Consider the following 22180-nt stretch of genomic DNA (forward strand, 5'->3'; position numbering starts at 1 on the left):
GGGCGGCACAACGACACGGAAACACGAATGTAGTATTTCCTTTTCTCTTAAAACAGATTCAAACTATAATTAAAACAATTAAAAAGAAAATACAACTTATCCATCAATATGTCGCTTTAACTCAAAATGGAGGACGATTAGTTCTTCCTATTAATCTTAACATCTCATTATTATTCTTTGCGGTGGTTTTTACGGCCATGATTTTGGCTGGTTCGTTAATTTCGATTCATTTTAGTAGATAGGAGAAGAAAGGACTTGACAGTATAAGCTCAGGGTGCTTACAGAAATGAGGCGGTGTATAGACCTACATCCGAACAAGAACACTGTTTTCTCTGCCAGGAAGTAAATATCCCAAAAAAAATTATATTATCACAGTCGTTTCGCAGATATCTGACGTACGTAAATATTAATAAATCCGTGCGAGGTTAATGATAATTAAAAGGTAATACGTTGTCGAACAAGAGAAATACATCCGACTGATGTCCTTCGGGAACTTGGTGGCGGAACGTGCTCTGCTTTGTTCATGTTAAAAGTTGTTTTTTTGTTGTTGTTTTTTAACATCCAGCTTGGTTGATTTTATTCCGTTGCAAATTATTTCGTTTGCAGTATTGAGCTATTCTTTTATGTTGCTGAATGATGTTGCATTAACAGTTTAATGACTTAAAATAAATTCAAAGTGCTACAACGTAGAGAAAAACATTGAGGTCGGATTTGAATCGTCACACGGAAGACCAACGACGTATCAATCGAGAAAATAATCAAAATAAGGCGATTTTGGGACCACGTGACTGCAAACGAGGGACCACGTGACTGCTGACGCGGGACCACGTGACGGCGTTACAGTGCCGTGGAGCCGTTGAAGGTGTGTTCCGTCGGAAAGACAAAAATTCAAATCCATGTTTTAAACCCGTCGTCCCTTAATTCTCGTTAAAGCTCTTCGTGGTGCTTCCTGGAGGATGCCAGCTGGAATGACACTTGGTCTACTTCGCGGTGCGTACTTTTGATGCACAGGGTTTTGTGTCACGTGTTTTGTTTATTCAAAATACCACATGAAGTTTTGTGTTTTCAGTGTTTGCATCTTGGGGAGGGGAAAGATTTCAAATTGTGGCTTATTTCAAATTTGCAACCCTAGTTTCAGCATCAACTAGAACGGCACTCAGTAGAGAGTCCACCTGGTTGGCCATATCACTCAATGGTGAAGAATTACTTTTAAAATTCTACGAGCTGGATCTGGATCTTCACCAAAATCTAATCGATTCTTCCTTGTCAGATACCCTACCGGTCCACCAAGTTTCGTCCAAATCCATCCATAACTTTTTGAGATATCCTGCTATGTATCGTTTTTGGCCCTAATCTCCCAAAGGTGAAGTATCAGTTTAAAATTCTAATAGTCGGATCCGAATCCGGATCTTCACCAAAATCTAATCATTTCGTCCTTGTCACATACACTACCTCTCTGCCCAATATTGTTCAAATCCATCCATAACTCTTTGAGATATCCGGCTATGTATCGTTTTTGGCCCAATCAACCAATGGTGAAGAATCACTTAAAAAAATTAAATAATTCTCGTATCCGAATCCATAGTCAGATCTTCACCAAAATCGAATCGATTCTTCCTTGTCAGATACCCAACCGGTCCACCAAGTTTCGTCCAAATCCATCCATAACTTTTTGAGATATCCTGCTATGTATCGTTTTTGGCCCTAATCTCCCAATGGTGAAAATATCAGTTAAAAATTCTAATCGTCGGATCCGAATCCGGATCTTCACCAAAATCTAATCCTTTCGTCCTTGTCACATACACTACCTCTCTGCCGAATATTGTCCAAATCCATCCATAACTCTTTGAGATATCCGGCTATATATCGTTTTTGGCCCTAATCTCTCAATGGTGAAGTATCAGTTAAAAAATTATACTAGCCGGATCCGAATCCGGATCTTCACCAAAATCTAAGCATTTCGTCCTTGTCACATACACTACCTCTCTGCCAAATATTGTCCAAATCCATCCATAACTTTTTGAGATATCCGGCTATGTATCGTTTTTGGCCCTAATCTCTCAATGGTGAAGTATCAGTTAAAAAATTATACTAGCCGGATCCGGATCCGAATCCGGATCTTCACCAAAATCTAAGCATTTCGTCCTTGTCACATACACTACCTCTCTGCCAAATATTGTCCAAATCCATCCATAACTTTTTGAGATATCCGGCTATGTATCGTTTTTGGCCCTAATCTCTCAATGGTGAAGTATCAGTTAAAAAATTATACTAGCCGGATCCGAATCCGGATCTTCACCAAAATCTAAGCATTTCGTCCTTGTCACATACACTACCTCTCTGCCAAATATTGTCCAAATCCATCCATAACTTTTTGAGATATCCGGCTATGTATCGTTTTTGGCCCTAATCTCTCAATGGTGAAGTATCAGTTAAAAAATTATACTGGCCGGATCCGGATCCGAATCCGGATCTTCACCAAAATCTAAGCATTTCGTCCTTGTCACATACGTTACATCTCTGTCAAATTTCGTCCGAATTCGTCCTCAACTTTTTGAGATATTTTGTTAACAAACAAACGGACAGACAGGGGTGAAACCATCCACCTTTGGTGGTGGAGGTAATGATGCCATCCATTTATCAAGGTGACGTCATGAGTAATAGTTGGATTGGTCAAGTTAAGCCCATTAACTTTCTCAACCAATTGTTGTAAGAGCTCTGGGAACGTTGTGGGAGTGAAGGTGAAGCGATACTTCAGGCGTGAACCCTGGCTTCTTCAAAGCATGTCTGTCTAGACGCATGTCTTCAAAGCACAAGGTCTAGACTCGTGGAAGAGCTCGGACAAAGAAGAGATCAAGTCACAACATAACAAAGGGAACAGCAGGAGAAAGGGGAAACTTCAATAGCAGGGCAGAGAGAGAAGGTAGATGGAGACGGACAAATAAGGGATGCAGGTAACGATGAGGAGTAGGGGAGAACGCAAGTGGTAGACAACATGGATACACAAGCAAGTTTTTGAGAGGGGTGGGGTTGGTTTAACAGGTGGAGAAAAGATCATGGTTTTGGATGACCTGAGATGCTGGTGAACAGCTGTATTGAAGACGGATGGCAGAATGAGATTGAAGAGGATGTGGAGGTTGATTCCACAAGTGGGGAAAAAAGAGGAACAAATGAGTGGAGGTGAGCAGTGATCCTGGATTTAGGTAGTTTCATCAGAAGGGAGTGGCTGGTAGATCGTGTGCATCTAGCAGATAATTGGGGGGGGGTGGGAGGGGAGGGTGCAAGACCAGAAATGAGGCAGAAGAAGACAGAGAGACCACCGACCTGCCAGCAAAGGCAAAGTGATCAGCCCGTAGACTCAGATTCATCGTGAGGGATTTCAATAATCCTGAAGGCCGTGGTTTCCACGGCGTCAAGATGTGAGGCAGGGGAGCCATCCCAGAAGGGAGAGCAGTATTCCATCAAGCTGCGGATGAAAACCTTGTGGGTAGACAGGAGTTCAGGTGTGTCAAAGAAGGACTTTGTATGACAGAGGATGCCCAGTTGGCATCTGGCTTTGGAGGCCAATTTTGAAATGTGGCTTGTCCAAGAGAGATCATGGCTGAGAGTGAGACCCAAGAGTTTAAATGACTGAACATCTAAGATGGTTGTTGAGAAAGTAGATGGGAGGGTTTGCAGAACAGTCCTTTCGGAGAGAGAGAAACAGAGAGAGAGAGAGAGACAAAAGAGAGACGGTGTGTGTGATGTATGATGTGCGACGTATGAGATGTATAAGGATTGAAGGACATATTCCAGGTGTTAAATGTTCCAGTTCGGATGCCTCTCTCAATATTTGGATGAGAAAATTGATTATCCTTACTTTTCTGCAGATGCATACTGACTTGTCTATACACAACGACGTTTCAGTCATTTTATCTTGGTTCTCGAAGAGATTAACTTGTAAAATGGGTCGTGATGTCCGGATGGCTGTCCTTCCAGTCATCCATCTGTTAACTTTTTCCTATTTTTTCTTCTCCCTTATCACCTGGCTGGTTGTTCTGAAACTTGATCGCTCTGGCTTCGATTTTATTTTATTTTTCGGATCATGGGAGCTTCGGGGCGGTGGCGGTGGGGAGGTACCCCCTTAGACTTCGGATCCCTACTCGTCCCTTAATTACCAATTGATTACTCTGAAACCCAGTGCAGCCCTTCTACTCAATGGTTCTGCAGGATCACCCGGTCTAAGATTTTTTTCAATTTCGTCTCAAGGGTGGTTCTCAGAGGGTCATCCCAAATCAGCAGAGGTCTGAACTACATCCTTCAATAGATAACCTCCAGCCCACTCGAGGGGGGGGGGGAGGGGGGGGGGGGTGATATTTTTCAATAGGGTAAGGCCATAATACACAAGGAGCATTGGTGCAGGAGGAGGCCATTCGGCCCATCATGCCCAAGCTGCACCCACCCCAGTATTGTCACCCATCCGTACACAAGCTACCTACCACCAAGACAACCCATGTCCCCTATACCTCTCTAGTACCACTCTGACCTATACACCTCACTGGAATATGATTACTATGCACCCTACACATTGGCTCCTCAAAGGTTGCCCATTTCTCCGAAGTACACCAACCACTAATTAACTTTACCAAATCTAAAGCTCCCAAATCACTTCTCATACCCTCAAACTTTTCCCTCAAAAAATCCAACCTTACACCATTATCCCGAACTTCACGTCTCACCAGTAGAGTTGCGTTCACTCCGTTGTGGTTGCGAAATTCCAGATGCTCTCACACCTCCACCTCCTCCACCATATTGGGATAATTACTCAAAAAGTGGTCGAACGCCGCACTCTCCCGCCCACCCGTGGGTTTATCGACAAACTGGGTGAAAAAGAATCCTGGACTAGATCTGGGAAATCCTCATCTTCTCTGCCCTTTCCCTGGTCCTGGTCCCAATCTATCCCTGGCAAGTTAAAATCCCCAATAATCAATACTTTTCCCTCACCACTTACCCTTCCGAAGAGCAGCTATGTCGTACCCCTCGCCATCCATCCCAGCTTCCAGCTCTTCCATCTTTCCATTCAAGCTCCTGGCATTCATGTACAACACCTTCGACCTTTCCCTTCCATTAACCACCCCTGCTGCCCCAACCCTTCAACCTCATCCTCGGTAAGAGAGCACGGTACATCTGAGTCGGAATCGCTTCCTTTATAATCCTCCCTCGACCTGCACTTCGCTCTTTTGCTCTGACGAAGGGGAATGCCTGAAACGTCGGCTTCACCTCATTTCTCGTGGCAGTAAACTAACAGCTTTCTCTTGTTTGGAAAAACAATCCGTACTTGTCCTTAAGAGAGGATGTTGATCCGATCGTTCCATTTGTTGTCGTGTTAATGTTAAATGGCACCTTTTGGGTTTGTTTCAAGCATATTCTGTATGTAGTCTTCATATTAACCCAAATTGATATAATTATAAAATATTATCATTTTTTAAATTCCTCCTCCTCCTCCTCCTCCTCCTCCTCCTCCTCCTCCCTTACCCAGTACTCCGGTCTTCCTTTTGCACAGCTTGGGGCTCAAATGGTGTACGGAGTCGGGCCGTGCATCTGGCTGCAACACAGGCTCAGCAAAAACCGGCGGAGCACAATGCAGGTGAACTTTTACTAAGACGTTTCATTTCAGTTGCAGCGCAAACCTTCCAGCTCCAGAGGATTGGTCGTGGTTTTCTTGCCTGCTACCTGAAGCTGCGCTCTAGTTTCAGAGACAACACTTTGGAAACCTGTGTTGGGGACAAATGCGTTACATATGGGGAAGAAAAAAAAAATTCTTTTGATCTTACGCTAACACTCATCTTCAACTTTGAATATGCCTTATTCTTAGCACATAAATATTGTGATTTTTTTTTAAAGAAAATTTCAGTGGAGCTGAATTAAACTTTTTTTTTTGTCGAGGTGTTACCTGACTGCGCATCCCATTGGACAGGTAATGCTGAAAGCAAATAAATCTTTAGGAAGGGTACAGACATTTCGGAACATCTTTAACATCCTCATCACCTTGAAATATGAGCCCCCTGACATACTCCTTCAGCGATTCAAGGTAATGCAAACAACTCTTTGGGTGACATTGCTTGAGGAGGGAAATTTCCTCTTGATTGCTACACTGAATACAGAGGGAAAGCGACATCACCAAGGTGGCATCGCCGGTACCCAGAGTGCCATGGAAAGATGTGTTCATGTGTTTGTTCTCCTTCATGAGCCTCAGAACCTTAAAAATAACTGGACTATTGGAAGGATTATTCTTCTGTATGCAACACAAGGTTAGCATGTATGCAACACAACCAACATCCTGGTGTTGGCTTAGCGGTTAGGGTGCCGGCTTGGGATCCGAGGATCCTGGGTTCGAATCCCGGTCGATCGCTGAATTAACGCCAGGGGGGTTGACTCAGCCCGTCATCCTTCCGAGGTCGGCAAATTGAGTACCAGCTTGTTGGGATGAATGATCCCGGTGTGTACCCCGGTTTAGAATAGGTACACCGTATCCCTGCGCATCGTAAGAGCGTGACCAAGGGTTGGCGTCAGGAAGGGCATCCGACCATAAAAGCATTGCCCTCAAACAGGGAACCATGATTGTCATGGGGCCCGCAAGGCTAACCCCCGCACTAGCGGGGAAAATGGCCTTAAAACGATCATTCTATATATATTCTTTTTATGCAACACAAGGCTGTGGGGTAGCATCATTGGCTGAGAACGAGGCTGTACTGCTGATGCATGTCCCCTGCTGATTGTGGCAGGAATTAGCAATTCGTTCATTGTGCCGGCGATAGCTCGCCTACTCTTCGCGAAGGAGACCCTGGGATCTTTAACGTCCACCAACTAAAGGCGTTAGACGGGACGCCAGTTTAACGTCAATCTGAGGGACGGCACACACATTGATGAATCGCCGTCTGTGAAACACCGGGATGAGAGTTTATACCTGGGTCGGGATTCGAACCCAGGCTAGACGGGTTGGAGGTGAGTGTGTGCACCTCTAGGCCATTCATTCCTGTCCGCCAGAATTTAAATCGATAAATGTTAGATTGAATTAACGTGGTGCCGATGTAGCACAGGTTTGAGGGCCATCCAGGTTCCTTTTGAATCTATTTAATGCGTACGACTATGCTTAAAACCCAGAGAGCAAACGCAACGGGCCTTCCATCGATATTGGTGGCCGTCTACATATTGCATACGCATGCTTTTTCGGATATTAACCGATATCTGTGAACAATGAAAATGTTTTATCCAAATCAAAGGTTTTTTTTTTTTTTTACCCTGTCCGGGTCCTTGGCAATTGATGTGGGACCTTTTACAACTTTGTGTGACCATTGATTCTGGGGAGATGCAAAACGGACCTAAAGATCTTAACCGAGTGTGTCGAAAAAAAAAAAAAAGGTTCAACCTTCAACCACTGTCATAGTATGCTGGGTGGTAGAGGGGCCTATATTCAGAATGTATATTTGGTGAAATGGCCTCAGAATTGCTAAATGACCATTCTGACCACCCAATAAATGGCGACTATTCCTGCGGCTTTAACTCACGAAATTGCATTTATACGGTAGAAAACGAGGAGGGAAGCCAAGGAGGGGACGACACGGAGTATTTGCAACGTGCCATGGCGTCATCCTTGAAGCACGATGATTACTTCCGTGTCGCTGAACTTTTCACCCTGAGACGACTCTTTGAAGCGCGCGTTCACCTGGGACACAAGAGTACCTGTCGGAACCGGTGAGGTTGGGTTGCAGGGAGGGGTTGTTGACAAGGTCATCGGGAACAATTACACAAGGGGCATTCAAAAAGTTAAACTGTGCCCTATGAGAATAAAATCAACACCCCTGGTTGTAAACGAACTCTACTTTAACAATCCGTGATGGAAACTAGGGCTGTGCATATCCATGTTTTTTGCTAAACGTGTGCATTACATTACATGTTCCGTTCTTTGATTGAGCAAACGTTAAAATTCAACAAGTCATTGCAAAAACATTTAGTACAACGGAAGTTAAGGCCGGCTCCTTTTATAGTATAGATTAGCAACGGAACATGTACATTGTACACATTCACATATTTTTGTTGATGTTTATAATTATTTCCGTGTACACGTACCTTAATGGAAACACATTCAAATAAATGGACCTCATATATTCGGACTCTTTGGTGTCGTCGTGCTTGAAGCTGCGAATGCAGCAAATCGCTATTTTGCACGACACCCTGATCCAGATTTTGCCATATTTGTTGCAGCTCTTGCGTATTACTTGGGAGAGCTAGGTTGGTTTTTCCGTAGCTCACGATCCTAGCCTGGTGTTGGCTTAGCGGTTAAGGTGCCGGCTTGGGATCCTAGGATCCTGGGTTCGAATCCCGGTCGATCGCTGAATTAACACCAGGGGGGTTGACTCAGCCTGTCATCCTTCCGAGGTCGACAAATTGAGTACCAGCTTGCTGGGATGAATGATCCCGGTGTGTACCCCGGTTTCGAATAGGTACACCGTATCCCTGCGCATCGTAAGAGCGTGACCAAGGGTTGGCGTCAGGAAGGGCATCCGGCCATAAAAACATTGCCTTAAACAGGGAACTATGATTGTCATGGGGCCCGCAAGGCTAACCCCCGCTCTAGCGGGGAAAAATGGCCTTAAAACGATCATTCATTCATTCGTTCATTCACGATCCATATGTTCCCAGACGCGTTTGGCGTCCATGACAAGAAATCCGGTGCTCAGGTGAGAAGCTGGAGCCCCCCATTCCATCCCTTCCAAGTAGAGGTGGTTCTGAACTTATTGCATGTGGCACAATCTTCCTGCAGTCAGTGTTCTACACTGCAAACTGCCTTGCTGGGATCGTCGAAAGAAGGTTTCTTGTATACGAGTGAGGAATTTTGCAATGTGAAACACGTTTACCGCAAGAATATGGTTCCACATGCCCATATGTCCAGAAACACCTTTGTCGTGAAGGTATGGAATTGGCTGCAGCTTCTTTCCTTGGCAGAACAAAGTCCTGACGTGAACAATGAAATGAAGATGCCTGGGAACATGGAAAAGCCGACATCTGCCAAGTAATACGCAAGGTAGTTTGAAGACAGCAACCGCCCAGGTTGTACTACCGTTGTGACTTATGAGCGTTAAAGTTGTGCCTGGAACCATCCTGACATCTCCGTGTCAGGATTACTGGTCTTCCTTTCTGTCTCACTCAAACTATATATATATATACCGGCCTAGCTTCAATCTTTCTCACAAACAATCATACACTTTTTTTTTTACTCATCTTCACTCTTCACCTTTACATTCTCTCTTTTATTTCTCTTTCCTCACATTTATCAATGCAGTTATTTTATTTAAGGCCTGGCCTCGATGAGGGCTGTAAGGTCAGTGACGGGAGCCTTCAACATAAATAAATAAATAAATGAATAAAAAAGTGCTGCAACATTATCTGGATCGTGCAATCATAGAGAATATCATTGATACCTTCGTGGGTTGAAGCCGAGTATTGGCAAACGGTTAAAGTGGCTAGCTTAAGATCTTAGGGTCTTGAGTTTGAGGCCCCATCGTGCCATTCAAATAACACCAGGTGCATTCTTCTTATTTTGTGTGCAGCACAAGGCTGACTTGTACCATCATTGGCTGAGGGCACTGCTGTGTGGAATATGCTTCACTAAAATCTAATCATTTCGTCCTTGTCATATACTTTTCGCCAAATTTTGTCCGAATCCGTCCACAACTTATTGAGATATCTTGTTCACAAACGGAGACAGACAGACAGGGGTGAAAAGATAACCTCCATCCACCTTTGTACTGGAGTAGCTCATGGTGGTTGAGTATGCACTTTATTGTACAGACCTAAACTCTTCAGGAATCCACTAATTGAAGGTCCAGGAACAATATTTGGTTGGTAACACATTTGCCACTGACGGCGAAATAGCTGAAATGGCCACACCCCTTTTTGGGCCACGCCCCCTTTTTTGCCGTGACTGTATCTACAGAACCGTTGGACCTAGGAGGTTGCCCGACCACTCAAAATTTGCGCAATGGCCACATTATGGGGGGTCAGTAATACATTTTCATATCCAAAAGTCAATGGTTTTTAAGATAATTGCCAAAAACCGATTTCAACATGTTACGAACTACAATATTATTCGTAATTGTTCCTGTTCCTGTTCCTATTGTTCAATTACTTGATTCCTGAAGAGTCTAGACTAGACTAGAGTCTAGACTAGAGTCAAGACTAGAGTCTAGACTAGAGTCTAGACTAGAATTTAGTCTAGAGTCTAGACTAGAGTCTAGACATGGCTAGAAATTCCGGTCATGGGTGTTTTGTCGTTTCAGCTGTGCGGAGGTGCATGCCTTTGTTCTTCGGGTTTGGCCGGACAAACTATAGCAGATGGGGTACGCTGTTCCTTGAAGATTGCCTGGACCTACAAAGGAAGTTCCCGGGTATCTACAGATGCTTTACAGATGGTGGATGGGTGATGTACCACACTACCCGACAAGGCAGTGCAGTAGGATTTGACATGGCACTCGAGAAGTGTTACAATAAACCCGCCAAGGTTGCTGGAGGTATCATTGGGATGACCAGACAGAAAGAAGCAGTAGCCTTATGGAATCTCCTAAAGCATGAGAAAGATCTTCATGTGGCACAGCTGCTGGAATGGTGCAACTTGGGAGACAAAGATGACAGTGAGCTGAGCCTACACCATGAGTTCAATCCAAGTTCTACGAAGATTGGCCATGTTCGTGCAAAGGCCCTTCTGGATTACATAAAATCCATCAACAATCCGTTCGACGCTGGAATCAGACTTCAGAACATCTCTACTGGAGCTGACATTCCCCAGGAGGTTGTCGACGGATTACTTGAATGCCTGGAAATTGGTGAGAAGAGTTATGAAGAGTTTGTTGAGACCAGATTTCAGGATAAGGAGAAGCACCTACATGATACAATCCCTACCAACCGCAAGACTGTTTTCGTGAAACGTACTTCTACTCCGTTCACAGCGAAGAAATCGATGGCGAAAAAGGATGCAGCGGAAACGGTTAGGTACATTGACTATGCTAGAGAAAGAGGGTACAGCATGCTAGAACTCCTGAAGTATGAATTGACCAGCACATCCCAGTTCCTCACCACTGAATGTAAAGATGGCATCAAATTGAAGAAGCCCGATAAAGCCTCCTTAGCCAGGGAACTTGTCAGTCGCCTTCCACAGGAGACGAGGAATGTAAAGAGTGACGCTCAGATGACAATAGTGGACTTCATGGCACTTGTGCGTAAACTACCGATGAAAAAGATGGGCCTTCACACATTCGGGGAATTGGCTGAGAGTCTTTCCAACAGGATTCTTGCTACAGGCTCCGTGTCCACAAGAATAGACATTATTTTTGATGTTTATCAAAAATCATCAATCAAGCAAATGGAACGGGCACAGCGAAGTTCCTCAGAACAAATCACAATCACCATTGGGTCTGACAATCAGAAACTCCCTGTCGATCTTGATATGTTCTGGAGCTCAATGTTGAACAAAGTTCGGTTGCAGGAGTATGTCTTCAAGTGGATGCTGCAGAATGTCGAGTCGGACAAGGAAATATTCTTTGGAGGAGTATATGGGGGTGAATGCAGGAAACTGTTAGCTGGCACTGAAACACAGATCGCAGAGCTCTCAAGCAACCAAGAAGAAGCCGACGACAGAATCATGTTCCATATTAATGATGGTGTTGTGAAACACGGGGTTCAATCAGTCTTGGTCGACTCGCCTGACACAGATGTCTTTGTCAACCTCATCTTCCACTTCAACACAACCTGGCAACTACAAAAGCTGTACGTGAAGCTTGGTAACCGGAAAACAAAGAAAACTGTACCAGTCCACATGTTGGTTGATCAACTGGACAACGGTTTGGTGTCGTGTCTCCCAGCCATTCATGCTCTCAGCGGTTGCGACAGTACCAGCAAGGTGGGACCAAAGCTGTCTGGCCTGAAAGCATCCATCGATCTCTCCCTACTGGAAGGGTTTGGTGTAGAAGAACTGTCACCACAGATAACAAGCAATGCTGAAAAGTTCCTTGTGTCTGGATTAAAGAAGACCGACTGTTCCACTTTCGATGAATATCGATGGGAGCAGTACCACAACTCCAAGAAAGAACTGGACTTCAACCAGCTTGTGTGCTGTTCATCAACGCTACGAGAACACATAAAGCGAGCATTTCTTCAGTGTAAGATGTGGTTGCAAGCCCCAACTCCTGCCGTCACCAAACCAGATCCACTCCAGTATGGGTATGAAGCAACGGACGTTGGCATAACACCAGTGATACTGCCAGTATCGTGCAGGCCCGATGACCTGCCTCCTCCATGCAAATGCCCAAGAGCATGTATGAGTACCAAAACGTGCACTTGCAGAGACAGGAACATTAAATGTGTCACGTTTTGTGGCTGTAGTAAAGGCGAAAAGTGTAGAAATCCAAATAAGTAAATTCCAAAATAGGATGATGCAAAAGGTATAAGTGTCATATAATGTTGTGGCCTTGGTGGTATCATACAATTGTAGTTCGTAACATGTTGAAATCGGTTTTTGGCAATTATCTTAAAAACCATTGACTTTTGGATATGAAAATGTATTACTGACCCCCCATAATGTGGCCATTGCGCAAATTTTGAGTGGTCGGGCAACCTCCTAGGTCCAACGGTTCTGTAGATACAGTCACGGCAAAAAAGGGGGCGTGGCCCAAAAAGGGGTATGGCCATTTCAGCTATTTCGCCGTCAGTGGCAAATGTGTTACCAACCAAATATTGTTCCTGGACCTTCAATTAGTGGATTCCTGAAGAGTTTAGGTCTGTACAATAAAGTGCATACTCAACCACCATGAGCTACTAGAGTATTGGTGGCGGAGGTAATTATCCACCGTGCAACATGAATTATTTGACTAATCAAAAAATTAAAAAAAATACCGTTTTTGACAAAGCACTTGTTCACTATTGTGCCCCAATTTCAGTTTCCGAGCTCAAAAGATGGCCGAGATATCGCCTCGACAAACAAACAAGAAAACAGAGTGAAAACTGAGTACGTCCTTGCGGCGCGTGTCATCGCCCAGCGACGAAGGCCGTCGGCGCCCGGTGATGACGGCATTCAGCGCCTGGAGATGGAATAGGGAGGGGCGGAGTACAATAAATATGTACATATATATCATAAGTAAGAAAATGTTGGTGTGCCTTGGACTCTTCTGAGTAGATCGTCCATACAACCTTCTGAATGCCCCCAGGTATTTGGTGAAGTGCGGATGTGAAAGCAAATATGGACATTATCATTACACCGTTATCATACATTGGATGGGAAGCCATGGCAATGTAGTTTGTCGAGCGGTTCGGCTCGAGATTGGTGAGAGCAACTTGAAATGAAGCCAGATGGCTGTTTAAGAATAGTAGGCCTTTGCAGTGACTGTTTGCACTGAGTACAGGTCGCAGGTATATATATATATATATATATATATATATATATATATATATATATATATATATATATATATATATATATATATATATATATATATATTTTTTTTTTTTTTTTTTTTTGTTGTTACGGACACGGCTAAAGATGTTGCTTGACCGAGCGGAATGGCCGCCGTGTTCGTACAGTTAACCCGATTACCCCGAACGTTGGCCAAATCGCGTCACAGATATTCAATTGGGGAAAACTCTAAAGCGATCGAATGGAAAGAGGAAGAAGAGGACGAAGACGTACAGAAGAGGAACAGGATTTATTATTTATACCACACAAACGAAAAGGAGCAGTCAAGGTTATTTACAGCAGGTGACACAGTGCAAAGATTAGCTTATCTAACTGGCTTACTTAATTCCCAGACAGACCACGGACAAACGGACAAGGCTGACTCACACAGGGATTGATGGCAGGTAGACCGATGGCACAAGGTGCACCTTGGCTCGGGGACAGGATACAGCTCAGTCTTTGGGAGGTCTTTCTTAATGGCAGAGGTCTCTCGGCGCTCGGAGGGTGCGTCCTTTCTCCTTCAGCTCTGCGCGCATCTCAACGGGGGGTGACACGCCCTCGGCTCGTTGGTTCCGCCCCAACTGGGGGCCGGTCCGCCGCTTCCATTGGGTGCGGGGATTACCGGGCTCCGCCCTTGACGAGGGGCCGACAGGGAGCCCCTGTTTGTTAACCCCGTCGAGCACATGGCCAACCAAACCAAGCCAACCAAGCCGGAGTGAGGACGCGCACTCCCTGCGCTCGTGGTTGTTGTTGTTGTTACTGAGAACTGTGAGGAAGAGCTGCGGGGAGGTATTGGGAGGTCCTAAACTTCCTAACGGTGCCATACAATCACATTCTGGTGCAACGAAGGGTCAGAATAAATGGAAACGAATCCTTAACTAACATAGACTAAGAATAACTAGCAAGATGTCCTATAGTTGTCTACGTGAGATGCGGTGGACCTGGATGCGACATTTAATGGGGGGAAATAGGGGGAGGTCGGGTCTACAGAGTGTTGGTTACAGAAAGTGGGACTAGGGATTGAGGGATTGGGGAGTATTGAGGAAATAGGGGAATATTTACAAGCGGATATGGATGGATGTAAATCCCATATCCGCAACACTGCACCCTTCTCTACCTCGGGGCGTCCCGACCCGATAAATTTTTACCCACTTTAGTGTGGCACTCATATGTAGTTCCCTCTACTATTAACTCAACCCTGAGTGCGACAGTTTTACAGATATTCGCAAATGAGTAAATATGTCCCCCTGCGACGTTGCACCCTTCTCCTAACAGAAACACACCCACAGGATAACCGAATCGCGGAATGGTCTTCAAACTATACATTGACGGTGGGGAGCATTATTTACTTTATTTACAAAACTAACCCAGGACCTGCGATTGTTCTTTCTGGGGGGAGACAGTCTGCTCTGTATCGACGCACCATGAAAACACCCAAAACGCACCAATACATTCTCAAGCACCAATCAGTGCAGTCACCATTGTTCATGAAAATAAAAACAACAACCCCTAACCCTGCAGGTGGTCTCTTGCTCTTCGGCTCCCTCTGCTGGTTATTATTATTGTCTTCCAGTTGTTGTCTTTCTTTCATTTTCTTACTGGCGGCCTATTTGCAATAAAGCTTGCCCAAACGTGTCCATTTTATTTATTTTATTTATGGCCCACAGGGCCGACTACGTGTGGTTCACCTGTGGGGCATCGGTGCCCTGTGGCCAAGGTCCGCCAGCAAGATTTCGGGCCCTCATGGCCGGTTCCAGCAGAGGGGCCATGCCCCAACCCATGGGGTCCATAAGTGGTGCTCGGCCACAGACATGTGGTCCATAATGTGGTGCATCGATGCAGACAGCTGTGGTTGCGAGAGGTTCGGGCGCCCAATGGCGGACTCACGCACACTCCCCTTGGCGCCCAATGGCGCACAGGTCCTCATGTGGGAGACAAAAAGGGGGAACAAGACAGATGAGCGAGGGGTAAGGTCTCAAGGGTACACATCCATAAAGGCAATGCAAGGTGAAGTGCGTACGGAGAGCGAAGTGAGAAAAGCTCGTCCCTACCGTACGTCACCCCCCTTGTCACCTACCCTACCCTTGCCCTTACCCCATATTTACAAAAATCTACATCTTTACAAATTTGTCACTACTGTCACGTCTCCCCATATTTCCTCTATACCAAATTCGTCACCACAATCCCTCTAACCAAAATTTGCTATCACCAATTCATCATCAATCCTCATAAGGAGGGAGAGATGGAACAACAAAGCACAATGTCACACCCAAGTCATGATGCGTCTCACAATCCAAAACATCTGCACAATAAAAATAATAAAACATGGCATGGTGTGGAGTACCTGTCACCTCAGGTGAGTGGATGCAGATGGTGCGAGGAGATCCTTCTTCCTAACTATCCTCTAAATGACTTTAACACACTTTACACTACCCGGGGTCTTTCCCTGCCAATCCATTGGCCAACTTACACTATGGGTTCTAAAAACCAAATTCCCATTGACCAAACTGTGGTGCTTCTCAATTTGGGGTCTCACTCCCCCGATTCATCTCCCGGTGCCCTTGCACAATTTCTGGGCTGTGACGTGTAGCTCTCCCAGCAGGTCTACCCACCTGCACACCTCCACCACTGCAGTTGCCACCCGAGCTTACCTAGCTCCTCACCCTAACCTATCTAACTGGGGAAGGCCCCTCCTGGCTCTGTCACCCCTTGGTGCCCTCTGGCACTGGGCTACCCGGGTCCGTCCTCCGGGTCCTCGGGCCCCATCCACAACTACCGGCTCCCAGAGCCCACCTGCGGCCTCACCTGGCCGACATCCTCACAGTGGTGGAGTGGCCAAACCAGGTCCTCATGTGGAAAAAAAAAAAAAAAAAAAAACTACACACACTAACAGGCTACACGCCCAGCCATTTCCACAACACTAATGCACCTATCCAAACATCATTCTTCCACTCGCACCACAGATGCCAATATCCAACCACAATTTACCTATACCCTCTACCTAACACTTACACTACCCGCCCCGGGTATCCGTGATGGGGGTCCACTCTTCCCCCATTCACACCTTCGCACCATCCACTCCACTCCATTGTTTCCACCATACTCGCTCCACGACCATCCATTTCAATACTCCAGATATTCCACACTACCATTTATTCCACATAGCCACATACACCTGTTGTTGCACACCTGTGCAATCACCTGGTGCCACCTGCACCCTCCTCCTCTTCCTGGACCAGTTGGTCAACACAACACACCCCACCATTACCATCACTCAAACACTGCTCCATACACCTGTTCAGTTGCACACCTGTGCAATCACACCTGTTCCATCACACCTGTTCCTCACACACTTTCAATCCTCACACGGCATCATCTAAACTACCTGTTGCCCTGCTAACTTAGTGCTCCCCGTCTTCCCTTTAAACTAAGCACATACCACGTCATTATCATCCACTCTAATCTACCTGCGTCCCCACTACAGGTGTCATTGTTACTAACTAACCTTAACGTTACCTAATGTCATCTTCGCTAGATCCCTACACACGATATATCCTAACCCTCCCGGGCTAGTTTTCACTGCCATCAACTCCATAATCTAGTGCTCCTTTGCCCCCCTTCTGTGAGGGATGACAGAGTTGCCATCCCACCACATCGGGGAGGTCCCACTATAAATTTTGCTCGTCCAAATCCAACCAATCAAAAATTTTCTATTTACTGCCAATTCTATTCACTTTCTAAATTTCGTATTAAAACCAATATCACTATTATCATCATCACCGTCCACTATATCCTAGCCTCGGTGCGTCATGACATCATTAAACTCGGCTTCGTAAAGCCGAGCAATGAATTCGGGTGGTTTGGTCGCCTGCAGGTTGAATCCGTCCGGCTTTCGGTTCAAGGGAGGTGGTTTGGTCGGGCCGAGGTTCCACGCACCATCTCGGCGCGGCACCTTGCGGTCCCAGGCCCGATGGCTCAATCTCCCCCGGTCGGAACCCCGTCCCCGCGAGGGGGCACCCTTCCGCTTCCTCCCACTCGCCCTTGAACCGGACCGGTCGCCTCGCCCGCCAAGGCCCGGACTCGACCGTGCAGGGCGGGGCCAAGCCCGAATCGGCAACGACGCTTCAAAGAGAAGCGACGCAGCATCGATCCGCGCCGGGCCTCGCACCCAACAAAGCACACCGCGCCCCGAGTGCTCGCATCGGCTACCCGTCGCCCTAACCGCTAACCCTGTTACCGTCGATGCTTCACTTGCATGCTCACACGCATACGCTACCCCTTTCACCCTCACAAAACCCGGCGTTCCAACGCCGTTCGTACATTCCACCAACGCTCTCCCTGTTACACACCACACCTCTCGCGCACACTCTTGCGCACACTTCGGTCCACACCTCTCCTCCGTTACGTCCTCCGTAACACTCACCATGGGCGTGCACTCTGGCATCCACCCACTAACGCGCTCAGATGGGCTCTCCCACACTCGCACCATGACCAACTCAGGTGTGCTTCCTCACACACCCTCAACCATTCCAAGCGTGCATTCTCACACCCGCTCAACCACCAACTCACTCCTCGTGTCACTCACCCTCGCACGTACACTCCGTACACCCCGACGTGCATTCTCGCTCGCACTCGGTTTCACTCCCACACTTTATAACACACCCACTCGCCGACGCACACTTTTTCCTCCCACGCGTGCCATTTCCACTCACACGGGCCCCTTCACCAACGCCCGGATGCCTCCTCAATCCCAAGCGCGCGAAAATTCTTTTGTCGCCAAACATCCTCTTACAAAATCTCCCCGCACAATACACAGCACGTCTCACCTTCGGGGTTCTTCTTCCTCCCTGCACCAAAACCTGCAAACTTCCATTTGGATTAGCGAGTACATCATCATGATTTGAGCAGGGACTTTGTACATTTTCCATTTCTCCCTGCAATTCCCGGGCTACCTCCGTCATCTCTTCAATTTCAATGCCCACTTCCGCTTTTTCTTTACTCACCTCGACGACCGTTGGCTTTAATAAAATTCCCTCTACCTCATCGGTCGCCGGCTTTTCCAAACCCCGTGTCGCGATTTCTACCCCCGTCATTGTACCCGCGCTTTCCTCCGCTTCGCTCAACCAGCGCTTTTCGACCCGCGTTACCTCCTCATGCACCCGTGGGACCTGCTCGCCCAACCTGCGGTCAATGTCTTCCTGTATTCTTTTTACCGTGGCGTTCATTTGCTCCCGAAATCCAACCGGGTTGTACCTTGCTTCGTGCCTCGCTTTTTTCGCGTCTAGCCCCTGAGTAGCCATCATTGCATCAAATCTCTTACTGTCACCTCTCAGAGCGGCACTGAAATGCATCATCAAAACGCCCCAGTCCATTGGCACTGCGGGTCCGGCTATCGCCGTCACGTACGGGAGGCCGCCATTTTGTGTGCCTGTAACCTCGTGCGCGAGGACGCCATTTTGTGCGTCTGATACCCCCTCAACCGCCTCCTCATTGCTCTCCTCCATTTCTCCCCTCTGATCCTGGGTTACCCCTAACCCGTCTATCTCCCCCACCGACATCCGATCGCCTTGATTGTCCATGGCGCGATTTCAAAATTCGGGTTTTGTAAAACAAAAGCAATTTCGGTACTTTGTAATTTTGAGCGCGTTAAACGCTTCAGGTCCGAATCCGACACTTCTGACACCAATTGTTACGGACACGGCTAAAGATGTTGCTTGACCGAGCGGAATGGCCGCCGTGTTCGTACAGTTAACCCGATTACCCCGAACGTTGGCCAAATCGCGTCACAGATATTCAATTGGGGAAAACTCTAAAGCGATCGAATGGAAAGAGGAAGAAGAGGACGAAGACGTACAGAAGAGGAACAGGATTTATTATTTATACCACACAAACGAAAAGGAGCAGTCAAGGTTATTTACAGCAGGTGACACAGTGCAAAGATTAGCTTATCTAACTGGCTTACTTTGCCCCAGACAGACCACGGACAAACGGACAAGGCTGACTCACACAGGGATTGATGGCAGGTAGACCGATGGCACAAGGTGCACCTTGGCTCGGGGACAGGATACAGCTCAGTCTTTGGGAGGTCTTTCTTAATGGCAGAGGTCTCTCGGCGCTCGGAGGGTGCGTCCTTTCTCCTTCAGCTCTGCGCGCATCTCAACGGGGGGGTGACACGCCCTCGGCTCGTTGGTTCCGCCCCAACTGGGGGCCGGTCCGCCGCTTCCATTGGGTGCGGGGATTACCGGGCTCCGCCCTTGACGAGGGGCCGACAGGGAGCCCCTGTTTGTTAACCCCGTCGAGCACATGGCCAACCAAACCAAGCCAACCAAGCCGGAGTGAGGACGCGCACTTCCTGCGCTCGTGGTTGTTGTTGATGTTGTTGTTGTTGTTGTTACTGACAACTGACAACTGTGAGGAAGAGCTGCGGGGAGGTATTGGGAGGTCCTAAACTTCCTAACGGTGCCATACAATCACATTCTGGTGCAACGAAGGGTCAGAATAAATGGAAACGAATCCTTAACTAACATAGACTAAGAATAACTAGCAAGATGTCCTATAGTTGTCTACGTGAGATGCGGTGGACCTGGATGCGACATTTAATGGGGGGAAATAGGGGGAGGTCGGGTCTACAGAGTGTTGGTTACAGAAAGTGGGACTAGGGATTGAGGGATTGGGGAGAGTTGGGGAGTATTGAGGAAATAGGGGAATATTTACAAGCGGATATGGATGGATGTAAATCCCATATCCGCAACAATATGTTCACATCCACAACATTTTAAGTGTATCTTTCAGTGATGATCAGTATTTGGGGCATGGGAAATGATGAAATGTATTATCATCCGTCCTCACCAAGGCTTATGAAGCCCTATCTGTTTGGATCACGCCTGGGACAAGACATCATCGACCTTGACCGCACGGCTAAACTTCTCCGTACTGCACTCTCCTTCACGGCTCACGTGACGTTCCGCAAGGGATGTGTGCTGTTTGTGACTAGTTCACGGCAACACGGCCACATGGTGGAACTGGCAGCAAAGGCATGTGGGCAATACGCCTACACTCGTCCCTGGCAGGAAGGATTGCTGACGAATGCAGAGGTGCAGCTGAATGCAGGTAAGGAAGGATTAAGGAAAGGGAGAGGCCTGCTAATGGGATTTTTGGCCATGTTGGTATTTTGACCGTTACGAGGGGCTGGCAAGATAGCCTTGAGGTACATACATTCATCTCTAAGCTACCTTGACTGAGTTTGAATCCCAGCCCAATTATAAACTGTGCAGTCTTGGATGGACGTTAAACGGACATCCTGTCTGCAGACATTAGCTGGTGGATGTTAAAGAACCCACTGTGCCCTTTATGAAGAGTAGGCGAGTTATCGCCACCAACCTGAACAGATTACAAATTCCTGCCCTAACCTACAGGGGGCACTGCATCAGCAGTACAGCTGCGCACCACAGCAAATTATGCTACATATGAAATAAGAGGTTACAAGAACTGACGATTTACCTTACAAATCTTACACACGGTGGACATGAAGCAAAGACGATGAAGGCGACTTGTTCACCAATAAGCCAAATTTTTAAGCGGTGAAGCCGCTTCAATATTTGACTATGCCCTTCCTCCCACCCGTCAAAAACGAAGAAGAACCTTCTAACCCACAATGTTTAATTCTAAAGGGATCTAAAAGGTCATTCTAAAGGGTTTTAAAGTGGTCAGCATCTGGAAGTCCTATAACTTTCATGGATTGCATAGACGCTGCCAAACTGCACCGCTTCCTTCGGACACAGGTGCGATTTTTTTTATGGACACAAAGTCGAGGCTCATGGAGGAGCTGGAACATATAATGGATCAGGACATAATAGAACAAAAGGAACAGGCGGTAAGAGAAGGGGGACACTGACAGCAGGATTGAAGAACAAAATAGAGGAAGACTTGGACAAATCGGTGTGGGGAACAATGAGGGGCAGGGGAGAACAAGATGGATACAGAAGCAAACTCTCAGGAAAGAAAAACTGATGAGCAGTTTACCCATGTATTGCTGTTATTAACTGACTACATGTCATAGTCAATGCCAATAGTCTGGTTGGAACATTTTCGCATCGTGATGAAAAGATAGACTTCAGTATGATGACCTCTCTCCTTTGCTCTCCAGAGGGAAGTCTCAGCCTTCCGAACCTGCTCGTTTTCTTTGGCATTCTCAACAACGTCTTTGAGCCCCACATCGCACTGAGAGAAGCTGTGCAGCTATGCATTCCAGTCGTGGGAATTGTGGACACAAACAGCGACCCCAGTCTCGTGACTTATCCCGTGCCTGCGAACGACGATTCACACTCTTCCATTTCCCTTTTTTGTGACCTTCTCTGCCAAGCTGCAAATCGAGGCAAAGCACGGCACCAACAGCTTCAAGCTGTGTTTGGATCTCAAGCACAGCCTTCGACAAGCTAGGTTAATTTGAACGTTACAATGACACACACACACACACACACTGTATAGCATGATGTTGGTTACTTGCATGCTTTACTTATTTTGTTTCATGGTTCTTGTGCTGTCGTCTTGTTGAAGAAATGAAAATAAAATTTGGCAACTGCTTTTACTCTAACCATTTGGAAACTGGTTTGAAATTCTCTGCAGTATTTTCTTTCCACATCTTCTTTTACAATAGAAGTACTCAGTCGCCTGGTGTTGGCTTAGCGGTTAGGGTGC

General features: G+C 46.6%; 1 protein-coding gene across 3 annotated transcripts; it reads left to right on the forward strand.

The window, feature by feature from the left end:
• The first annotated feature begins 339 nt into the window (after positions 1-339).
• MRPS2 (mitochondrial ribosomal protein S2) lies at positions 340-22076 on the forward strand. Of its 3 annotated transcripts, none has more exons than XM_068109691.2 (5): positions 340-990; positions 5543-5626; positions 7569-7734; positions 20337-20593; positions 21630-22076. In XM_068109691.2, the coding sequence occupies exons 1-5, from the start codon at positions 957-959 to the stop codon at positions 21920-21922; spliced, it is 834 nt and encodes a 277-aa protein (XP_067965792.1). In that variant the 5' UTR covers positions 340-956; the 3' UTR covers positions 21923-22076. The 3 variants fall into 3 exon arrangements, with proteins under 3 accessions (XP_067965792.1, XP_067965791.1, XP_078630989.1); XM_068109690.2 differs by having other exon boundaries at positions 372-990; positions 5519-5626; XM_078774863.1 differs by lacking the exons at positions 340-990; positions 5543-5626 and adding an exon at positions 5957-6984.
• Positions 22077-22180: the final 104 nt, after the last annotated feature.

Source organism: Myxine glutinosa, chromosome 3 (assembly GCF_964187855.1).
Source record: "Myxine glutinosa chromosome 3, kmMyxGlut1.1, whole genome shotgun sequence".
In the NCBI taxonomy this organism is placed as follows: Eukaryota; Metazoa; Chordata; class Myxini; order Myxiniformes; family Myxinidae; genus Myxine; species Myxine glutinosa.